The sequence below is a fragment of the Echinops telfairi genome, unplaced genomic scaffold, assembly GCF_000313985.2.
Source record: "Echinops telfairi isolate 266 unplaced genomic scaffold, ASM31398v2 ScPeMD7_2291;HRSCAF=2852, whole genome shotgun sequence".
Taxonomy (NCBI): domain Eukaryota; kingdom Metazoa; phylum Chordata; class Mammalia; order Afrosoricida; family Tenrecidae; genus Echinops; species Echinops telfairi.
In genome coordinates this window covers 35,689,464-35,699,860 of record NW_022106189.1, presented here as the reverse complement: position 1 = coordinate 35,699,860, position 10,397 = coordinate 35,689,464, and the positions used below count along the sequence as shown (strand labels likewise).

Below are 10,397 nucleotides of genomic sequence, written 5' to 3'. Positions count from 1 at the left end.
GAGAGAGAGAGAGAGAGAGAGAGAGAGAGAGAGAGAGAGAGAGACTGCTGTACTTCTGTTGCAGCTTGCTTGAGGCATCCACCTTCAATCTTCACACATCTCTTTACTAGGCAAACCACTAAGACCCCCCTTTGTCAACCCCTCAGTGTTCAGGACTTTCTTCCAAGCCAACTCTTCTTGCAAACATCAACTCTGCGCGTCCAGAACCAGACAGTGAAGCCAAACTTTTTAAGCCACACCCTGTGCTGTCCACTGCACATCGACAAACCAATTCTAAAAACTCGTGTAAGCATCTTTGCTATAAGGTTTTTATTTGAATGTGGTGAAACGTCACTCTTACCTATGAGCCACAAACCCTGGAGCAACACTGGGCTTGTATCAGAACCTTATGTCAAAAAGAAGAACAACTATGCATGGTAATGGCTATCTCTACAAATTAAATGAATGCTTAATGATGCTAATAATAGATGGCTATTAATTAGGACCAATGGTCTCTGATGAGCCATTACAAATCAGTAAAAAAAAAAAATCCAATAACCACATCTTCATAGAGTGACTTCTTATAAAATCACTAATAATTTATTCTCCAGAAAGATCTGACAAGTGGACATATGCCAACAATTAGGGGATACAAAGAAGACTATACCATTAAAAAGTTATTTCTAAAATCAAGAATACTTTTAATTACTTGATTAGACATCTCTAAATTCTGAAATTGTGCATGCATGCACACGCACACACACACACACACATGCACACTAAACTGCTTCTAATCTTACAGCAAAGAAATAATAGGTTATAGCACACTAGAAGTATAAATATTATTTTGACATGCACCCTCAGCACTCATTTCTGGTGTCATTTTATATCGATCCTTGCTTTGTTGCTTTCCTTTGTACTTTTGGTGAATAATAACTGTTGTAGAAGGTCAGAGAAAAAAAGGAAGAACCTCAGCAAGATGGACTGACACGGTGTCTCTAACACTGGGTTCAAACGTAACCACAAGTGTGAGCCCGGCAAGGGCAGTCGCTTGTTCTGTTGTACACGGCTGGCTATGAGTTAACACCTAACAACATCGTCTTGTGTTTCTCTCATCCTCAAAAGCTAAAATATCCCTAGGAAGAAGAGAAATTACAAATAGAATAAACATACTAACATGCTTATAGCTAATGGAATTAGAATTAAATATAGGCAAACGCTTTCAGTTGCAAAGACATTGAACAAGGGCGTTTTGGAAAGAGACTTTGGCTTATGGTACAATCCTCTGGCCCAGCATCCTGAACTGGGATTGTATGAAATGTACTGGTCTTAAATTTCTTTTTACAAAAAGGCACATACTGTGGGAAAAAATAAAGACATTCTATGTTTCTTAGTGATGAAGACAACTCTAATGAGGAACTGGGCATGAGTATGGTGTGGTCTAGTGCCACTTGACCATGCAAATCCCTACTTCCAATAGTCATGTTTAAGGACATGTTGCAAACATAGGGCCATCACCTGTAAGAAATCTCCTAAAACTGTGCTTTCATCATGCGGTATTTCCACAACCTACGTACCATGCGAGCCTGGAATGATGCTGGGATGAAGGACTGGTTGGACAGATAGAACACCTTGGAGGAGTCCTTTAGGACATAGATTTGGCCAAAATCAATGCTAGTGGGATGTACGTAGACAACTGGGCCTTCTCCAATGCTCTTTATGCGACATACCTGCATTCCATGAGAGAGAGAAAACAAAAGTTTCTGGTCACCCCTTTAATAAAAGCAGGGACATAAAAGGCGATCATTCTAATTCATATTCCTTCTCAGTGCAGAGGGATAAAGGTGTTGCCAGGCTGGGCATCTAGCTGGAATACCTCCACCAGGAAGCTGGGTGGTGTCCCCAGGTTGGCCCGATCGGTGTGCACTGAAGAGGAAACAGAATCTTGTCCCCCTGGCTCCTTCTTGATACTCTAGCCTCAAGCACATTTACACAAGGTTAGAGACCTGCCCTGGAGAGTTAGGCAGGGCTAGGCTGGGGTCCTAGTTCTGTTGCTTTACTAGCACGGACAGGACAGGTCATTGCATATGTACAGGTCAGAGGCTGAAATCCATCCCTTGCTCTGCTTCCCTCAAGCTGCTCCCTCGGCAGGGTTGTACAGAGGAAGCAGGGGGTAGGCTAGCAGGGCCCAGGACTGGTGGCACAATTCAGGGCCTGCCTTTGAGATGCTGCTGCAAAGGCCACATAGCTTGGTCTAAGACACCTTAAACGGAGAAAAGCAAAATATTCGTCTCTTAAACTCTCTACATGATTGACATCAATTCAAACAAATGCAGGCTGCCATTGCTATCTCCCAAGTGAAGCAAAGTTCTACCGATGCCTTTCCTGTTGGGCAGACTCCTTCAGGTGCCCAGGATCATCCCATAATCCAGTGTAAGTCACAGAGAGCCTTCCTTGCTCCCCTCTCCCCTTACTGGGAGAGAAAGGATTTCGCCTCACAGCTTACACAAGTGACTTGAGGCTACAAGTCCAGTCGATATACACAGGCAAAGAGACATGGTGAGCAGTCCATGATTTGACAGACCATAGGCTACAAGCCAGTGACATTAAACCCAGTTTCAAACCAGACATACCCATGAAGGTGGTTTTTAAAAAGTCAGGCTAGCCTCTTCCCCTTGGTGGAAATACACCTGACATTCCACTTGGCTTAAAAGCAATTGCTATAAATCATCCTGACTTTCGTATGTATCAATATGTTTATTGATTCTCTAAATAACCCGGCCCTGGGATTTTACCATTGCAGAATGCAAGCTTAAAATGAGAACTGCCAAATTGAGGCTACGTCAGTAGGGCATGTGCCTTGATATATCTCACAGAAAGTCCAGCCATGGCAATTGTAATTCTGAAACACTGGCTCTCACCATAGGAGGGTCTGGGCTTCCGAAGACGAAGATGCGGACTATGGACCAGTGTTCTCCAGTGACCTGCGTCTCCAGGGCCAGAGGAATATCCATGGTGCTGTGGGGAGGGATGAGCCCACAGGGGCTGGGGCTGGAGAGCAGCACTCCAGGTGCATTCTTGTAGACCTGCTGCAGGGAGAGAGAAGCCAGGGGACAGTCATGCCCAGACACAATGTGAAATGACTACCAAGCAATTTGAAAACAAACTTTGTTCTGAGTCCATGGAACCTCTTTAGAAAGGTTAAAGTTCAAGCAAGAAGGGGGCGGGGTGATTACTGCAAGTTAGTGAGAAGTTTGGTCCAATGGAGAGGGTGCAAAGTTCTCAATCCAACATTCACGACAGACAGAGGCCTCCTTTTTCTCCTGAGGAGCAGCTGGAGAAAATATCACGGATCCCACTTCCTCCCTGTGCTTCCAGTCCTCGGCTTTCCTAAACGGTCCTCCTGGACCATTTCAAGTGAATAATTCAGGTGCATTTAAGACATCCACATCCACCTCTATTTAGTTGCGAGACATTTTTATCACCTCCAAAGGAAACCCCAGGTCCATGAAGCAGTGTTTCCCAATTCTTCTCTCCCCAACCCCCCACCCACCCTAGCCTTTGGCAACCACCAATCTGTTCTGAGGATTTGCCTGTTTCTCAACATTTCATATAAATGTAGTCTTTTGAGATTGACCATTGTTTCACTTCACACAATGCTTTCATCGTGTTGTAGCACAACAACATTTCGTTTCTAATGGTCAAATAGTATTCCTGGTATGGTTATACTAGATTTTAAAATCCATTCATCAGCTGATGAACATCTGAGTCAATTCTCTTTGGCTGTTGTGAATAGGGCCACTAGGAACGAGCATCGTGGATCAAGATATGCTTTCTCAATGAAGGAAGGGGTGGATTACTACAGTCCAGTATTTACCAATATGGGTCTCCAGAAAACATGGCTCACCATCCTGGCTTCTCTGAGCAAGACTTGCTTTGGTCACGCTTCCATTTAAAATGAACACAGCGACGAAGTCTGAAGTCACAGTTCTGCCTGTGTTTTCAATGGTGGCCCTGTCCCCCTTTCTCTGGAACCTGTGTCTGTTCCGTGAGCTCCCTGCACTTCTTTGCACTCCGATGGAACTTGTAGTCAGATAAAACCTCCATTTGGATTTTTGGCATGAATATGTATGTGGAGGGCTGTACGGGTACAACTGAGATTTAAACCAAAGTAGGCTTTTGGTAAGTCACATCTCATGAGTAGCTTCCATTACTCTCATCTGTATAAATCTTTCTCCATACTTGCTTACATTATTTTTAGTCTCCTTGCCTAGCTAGGTGTCGTGGCGTTGTAGACAGATAAATGCCACCAGACAGTAAGATATAATTTTTCTTTCTTCATTCTTCTAGCCTTCTGGTCCTACAAGCACTGATAAATACTGCATCACTGTGTCTCAGAGAAGCTGCTCACGTCATGACCATGGACTCTGTAAGTGAGCACTCCTAGCCCTGCCCTGTTCCCCATGCCTGGTTAGCTTCTAGACAATTATTTGCAAGTGCAACTTCTAGATACTGGCTTAATCGACCCCCGTGCCTCTTTATCAAGGCCATTTTTCATGGGAAATTAACAACTGTTTACACCTGCAGCTGCTCGTGCGTACAGATGGCAACCCAGCTGTGGTTTAATAACACCTCAAGATGACCCAAGGATTAAAAAGCTGAATCATATGAGGTCACGTGCTCAGGAGAAGTTCTTTCTCATCGAGTGAGTCCCGCCAAAGGAAAGCAAACACCGACTGAAGATAAAGTGACTTACCTGAGGCAGAACCTCATAGAATCCTGGGAGGTCATCTGGATTGATCAGCTGGATTGACTTCTTATACGGGTACTTTAGGAAGCAGCGGCCAAAGTCCACCTCAGTCCAAACCAAACGAAGTGCAGGTACAACACACCTGCTCGGAGGAGCCCATTTCGGAATTCAAAAGGATAGAGACCTTGTTTACATATAGAGAACGCAGCGTCCCAAGTTACAGACACCTGTCACTGTCAAATTGTGGTCTCCTCTAATAACTACATTGAATCATTTTCAAACCTTTCCCCCCTGTCAGCTCTCTCCCTCAACCCCTAGTCACCACTTTTTAGTAATGATTTTTAAAAAGGACCAGAAGCAGGATTCCTGAAGCAGCTGTCTTCTGTGGGTAGTGACTAATATTTCCATTGTTTTTGTGGTGGTGGTGGTGGTGGTGGTATTTGGCAGTCCTTTGGCAAGCGGCCCCCATGGGACAAGTTTTTAAGGGTGGTGGATCTGTTTCCATGTCAAAAAGTGCCAATGCCACCAGCATGGGGTCCAAAGTAGCTGTGACACTTTGGACCACTCAGAAAGACCCCCAAGGTCTAGCAGTGGCTCACGCCATATAAATAATGGTGATAATTCTAATTCCCATGCAGAACAGCTGTCTTGGATGAGCAGGCACAGGCAGCTGCTCACCCCAGAACTGGCACCAGGGGTCCTCAATATGGAGGGGGTGAAGTGGGAGGGCAGGGAGGGGAAGGGATTGAAGCCTTCAGTTTCCAGCTGCCTGAGTATCAGGGATTTGGGTTTGGCTCTGCGTTTGCCTTTGTGACTCTCAGCGTCTAACCAGTCATCCTACATTGGTACAAACGCTGGTTTCTCAAGTAGACAGAGCCAGGTTCAAATGCTAATGTTATTAGTTATAACCTGTGTGACCTTGGGCAAGTTACGTTCCCCAAGCCCCATTTTCCTCAGACATAAAATGAAGAGAGCAGCACTCAGGGTTGTCATGGGACATGCAGGTGCTGATGGAAAGAAAGGGTGTGGGCCAGTGACCTGAAAGTGTCCAGAAAGAGGCAGTCCGCCTAGTCGGGGCACAGCAAGCTGTCGCTGCTGACTCTTTGGGGTGAATGACGTTAGGAAGCGAATTCTGGAAACTGCTCTTATAGTGCGTTCCAATAGATTACCCCCAAAGTAAGGACATGAAAGATAGTTTCTCTTAAACCCCAAAGTTCGCATTTCCCATTTGGCCTGGGTTGAAGTGTCCATTTTCAGTGAGAAGGGGAATTGTTAGTTGACCAATAACTTTATCAAAGCTACTCATTTCCTGCCTCAAATGCTGTGCCTGAAAAGTATCTATTCTTTGACTTGGATCACGGGTCCATGTTGGGAGGGAACTCAGAAAAAAGACAAGACGAAAGGTGAACTTGGGTATGGAGAGGACCAGATGAAAGAGTTCCTGTTGTTTCCAAACACATCCACACGAGGCCAGGCAGGCCACTGGCAGTAATGCTAGGAGGCAGGGCAGCGGAGTGCCCTCTGAGTAAAGGGAATCTGATGAAAGTTCTTTGAAGGCTGGTCTTTGACCTCATCTGAGCCTAGGACACACGGAATGGTACTGGTTATTATCTGTCTACCAACCAGCACATTGGCATCTTCTGTAAGGTCCATCCTCATGAGATTCACGAGGTCTCGGCACTGGCCTATTAACCTATCAGAATTTCACTGCCATTTCCCCGTGGCTGGCACTTTCAGACACACATGTTATTGTCTGGATCTGGACAGTCCTTGCTTTGGGAAGCGTGTGGCCCTGGGGTGTTAGTTAGGACCACGGTCATCATCTGTGCCAGCACCCTGGTCACCTTGTCAGTAAATGGCAGAGCCAGGATTATAGCCAGGCTCCCAAGCCCACTGCTGCCTCTACAAGGAGAGAAGTGGGTGATGGTTCTGCAGAATTTCAGCATTTATCGAGAAGAGCTTCACATGGGGGCCCACTGGTGGCCTGTAGGTGCAGCCACAGTCATGGCATCAGGGAGCAGGGGACTTTGCTAAAGGATCATCTGCCATGGAAATGACATAACTCTGGGGTACAGCATGAGGGGGGCTTCAAAAATTCCTGGGAAAATGCCACTCTCTTTTCATTCCATCTCTCCATGAACTTATTGAAGTCCCCTTGTAGAGATAAAAATAACCTGCAACAGCTTACCTCTTCCTGCTCGAGTTGTCTTTTCTGATCCACACTTGGAGAGTCAAACCCATTAACGAGCACTGTGACCCTGAACACGTGGCAAAAGACACCCACCCCTTCTCATCGCTACCAAAAGGGCTTTAGTAACGCTTGCTGTTTGAGGGGCTTGGACGTTAGATGATCGGATTCTGCTTCTGTTCCCAGGTAGAACAAGCCCACTGTGCCTTCTTGGGAGGGAGGCAGCCCATTCCTGGCTGCTCAGAGGGGGCAGAGGGTGGGGAGAGGCTGTAGGAAAGAGGAAGCAGGGGAGCCTGATACCTTGCTGTAATTAAGAGCGCCAGCACTTCTTCTCCAATGCCCTCCACGTCTACCACCAGGGCCAGCTCATATTTCTGCACTGTGTTGGAGCATAAGGTCACCTGGGGGTGGGGTGGGGGCGAAAAAGGTGAAAAGTTGCTTTTCTGTAAAGGCCAGTGGAAAGGCTACTCAGATCAGTGTGAATTTTCAAGTGCTTTCACGGCTGGATCCTGTTTTACATTTTTAGTTGAACAAGTTACGTGGTGGGGGGGTCAAGGCATGCTGAGTTTCTTTAAAGGCCAGGTTAGAACTCAAATGGCTCTTAGTACAACAAGCTCGCTCATTCCAGCTAGCCCTCATGAAGTGTAAGAAATGGCCGGGCAGGATAAGTGATAGCAAAGTGATTGCAGGGCAGACTGCTTCCTGACAACGCTGGGCTATTCCGATTAGAAAATCCAATATGTTGATGACAAACTACAGCTGAAGTTTCTCTTAAAGGAAAATAGATGGACACAACTAGGTGACTTCCAGAAAATTGGTTAGCTAGACTAGGAGATCAATTGCATAGCCTTTGTTTTACTGAAAAATCTTCCTTCCTCCAACCCCAAATGCTCCCCATTAGAGTAGCAAATGGCAAGCGCCAGAGAAGGGCTTCATCTAACGCGGCATCTGGCCAGACCGTGGCCTCTAGTTGCTGCTGTGAAGTCTTGCATTTGGGCTTTTGAAAGCCTGGTTACAATTTTTAATTGCGTTAAAATGATTTGTTTTGGCGGAGATGCTTATTAATTCCAGAAAACTGCTTCTGGCATGGGTTAAGGCTTTTCTGTCTATAAATTATGTATCAGATACTAATTAAAATTTTTCAGGTTGCAAAGGGAATCACTGGATGCAAATTCGGGCCCACACAGGCCTGGCTGAAGTGCAGATGGGGAGGGAAAACAGGTGTGGAGGGAGCTTTTCTGAATATAAAGGAAGCAATAAAGTGGAGCTGGAGTCATTGAGCTGGAAAGGAAACATGTTGGATTTGGAAAGAAGCTACTGTGCCAGCGTGCAGAGGGTCCTAATGCACCTGTATACCCTTGTCCATGTGTCTGCCTCTGGCTAGAAGACAGAAAAACAAGAAGTTCTGGTCAAAACTGCTAGAGAGGAGCTAGGGCATTTTCAAGTCTCCCGGTGCCTCCTGGGAGAGCAACGAGAGCAAAGGGGAAAGGGGTAGCAGGAGGGCCGAGTCTTACTGAGTGAGCAACAACAACGAAGAAACCCATGGCAGCAGCTCTTCTCACCAGGAGAGTCACATCTGGCAGTGCTGGGAAGTTATAATGCCCCAGGCTCTCAAACCGCACTGGGCTGGGGGCAAAGTGTACCCAGAGGGGTTTAGGAGGAGGAAATTTGAGGGGAGGCGTTAAAAAACATTTAAAACAAATTTGGGGTAAAACAAGAGTCAGATAACTATTCACTGATAATGACTAAAGAGAAAATGACCATCTTTAGTACGGTAATTCTTTTTTCCTTTCCCAGAGAGCATGGAATCATTTCCATTTAATGTAGCCTCAACCTCGCTGGACCTAACTGTGTAGAGAAGCAAAAAGAAGTGAGGGGAGATGGTGGAAACCTTTCTCAGTGAACAGGGACTTGATTCTGCTGGTGGCGACACTGGGCCATGGCCTCAGCATCCCCCTGCTCTGGCTTCAGAAAGGGCGCAGGAGGGATGCCTGACTGGTCTCCTCACCACTATCCCTTTCAGCTCAGCTTAAATAGCTCATCCATCAGAATAAACTAGATTTCACCTGTGGCATAAACCTGGCAACGGATTGGTTTAGAGTTCTCAAGTAGGAAGGAAAGGAGAATCCAGTTTTCAATGAGTTCTTGGATCTTTATTTTATGGTCAAACTGGTAAGTGCACTATCAGTACAGAGCAGTAGCCTCACTAGAAATAAGAAGAATCCATATTCTGGTGGGGTTAAACATTGGGCTGCTAAGCACAAGGCTAATGGTTCAAACCCTCCAACCACCCCAAGGAAGAAAACTGAGGCACTATGCCCTTACACATCTACAGTCTTGGAAACCCTAGGAGGTAGTTGTACTCTGCCTTGTAGAGTCCCCAAGAGTCAGACTCGAGTCTACAGCAGTGGGTGAATGTTGAGGAGGGCCAGGTACCTAAACAGATGTAAATCCACTGGAGTTGTGGGGATTCCTTTGCCTAGCACACTTGTTTCTGGGTTCTTTCGCTGCATAATTGATTTCATTTGATAGGTCCCACTTTTCTATGTGAATTGTCAGGCACCCTCCCATGCCCCCTGGCCCCCCCTCCCCCTCCAATGACGTGGAGCCCAAGAGTGCAAATCCCAGATGTGGTCCAAATCTCTAGGAGGGAAGTTCACGTGCTTGCTTCCTCCTGGGGGCTGGGGCGCTGAACGTTACCCGAATCGCAGCAAATCCCTGGGGGCGAATGGTGCCACAGCTGGGGGAGATGGTGAATTCCCTTGGCTTCACTGCGGGCGTTCTTTCCTTGTCCCAAGACGTCTTCTCGATGTCTGACTGCTGCTCACAAGTGGAAATACTTGGACTTCCGGGGCCGTCCCCAGGGACACGCAGTTTGAAGGTCATGGGGACCAAGGAGGTATTGTTGAGGGAACAAATTAAGGTGTGAGGAAATCCTAGAAAACAAATAGGAGGTGAGGAATAAAAGCCACCCCACATCGCCCCCATAGTCTCCTCCCTTGCCCCTGGGCCTCCCCCTGTATTAGCTGCTGTTTGGTTGATTCAGACTTGTGTGGGCAGAGCAGAACCACTTCACAGGGTCTTAAAGACTGCCAGATTGCCAGGCCTCTCTTCTAGGTCCTTCTGGGAGGGCTAGAACCTTTTGGCCAATAGTGGAGCACTGAGCTATTGGCATCCTACAGGTCCCATACACCCTCCCCTGGCAACTACCAAATCTCTTACATGAATCATCTACACAGCTCATTACTAGTTCCTTAATTCAACTCACACAACATCTTGTTTTCAAACACACAACCAACGGATGCATTTTCATCCACTCATTGAATAAATATTGTTCATCCAGTTACTAGAAGGCAAGGGAAAGAAGAGATTTAAAACTAGCCCCTGAGAGAATGGGTAGGAAAGAGGGAACCGATTACAAGGAACTATATGTGACCTCCTCCCTGGGGGACAGACAACCGAAAAGTGGGTGAAGGGAGA

The 10,397-nt window shown here is 46.4% G+C and overlaps 1 protein-coding gene across 1 annotated transcript in view; it reads right to left on the bottom strand.

The window, feature by feature from the left end:
• HYDIN (HYDIN axonemal central pair apparatus protein) overlaps positions 1-10,397 on the bottom strand; it is a 402,419-nt gene that overhangs the window by 210,298 nt on the left and 181,724 nt on the right. Inside the window, exons 15-19 of the mRNA XM_045293924.1 lie at positions 9,618-9,853; positions 7,218-7,318; positions 4,736-4,871; positions 2,901-3,068; positions 1,557-1,709 (exon numbers count right to left, since the gene is read on the bottom strand). Of these exons, the coding sequence (XP_045149859.1) occupies positions 1,557-1,709; positions 2,901-3,068; positions 4,736-4,871; positions 7,218-7,318; positions 9,618-9,853 (794 nt within the window). The remainder of the gene's footprint in view (positions 1-1,556; positions 1,710-2,900; positions 3,069-4,735; positions 4,872-7,217; positions 7,319-9,617; positions 9,854-10,397) is intronic.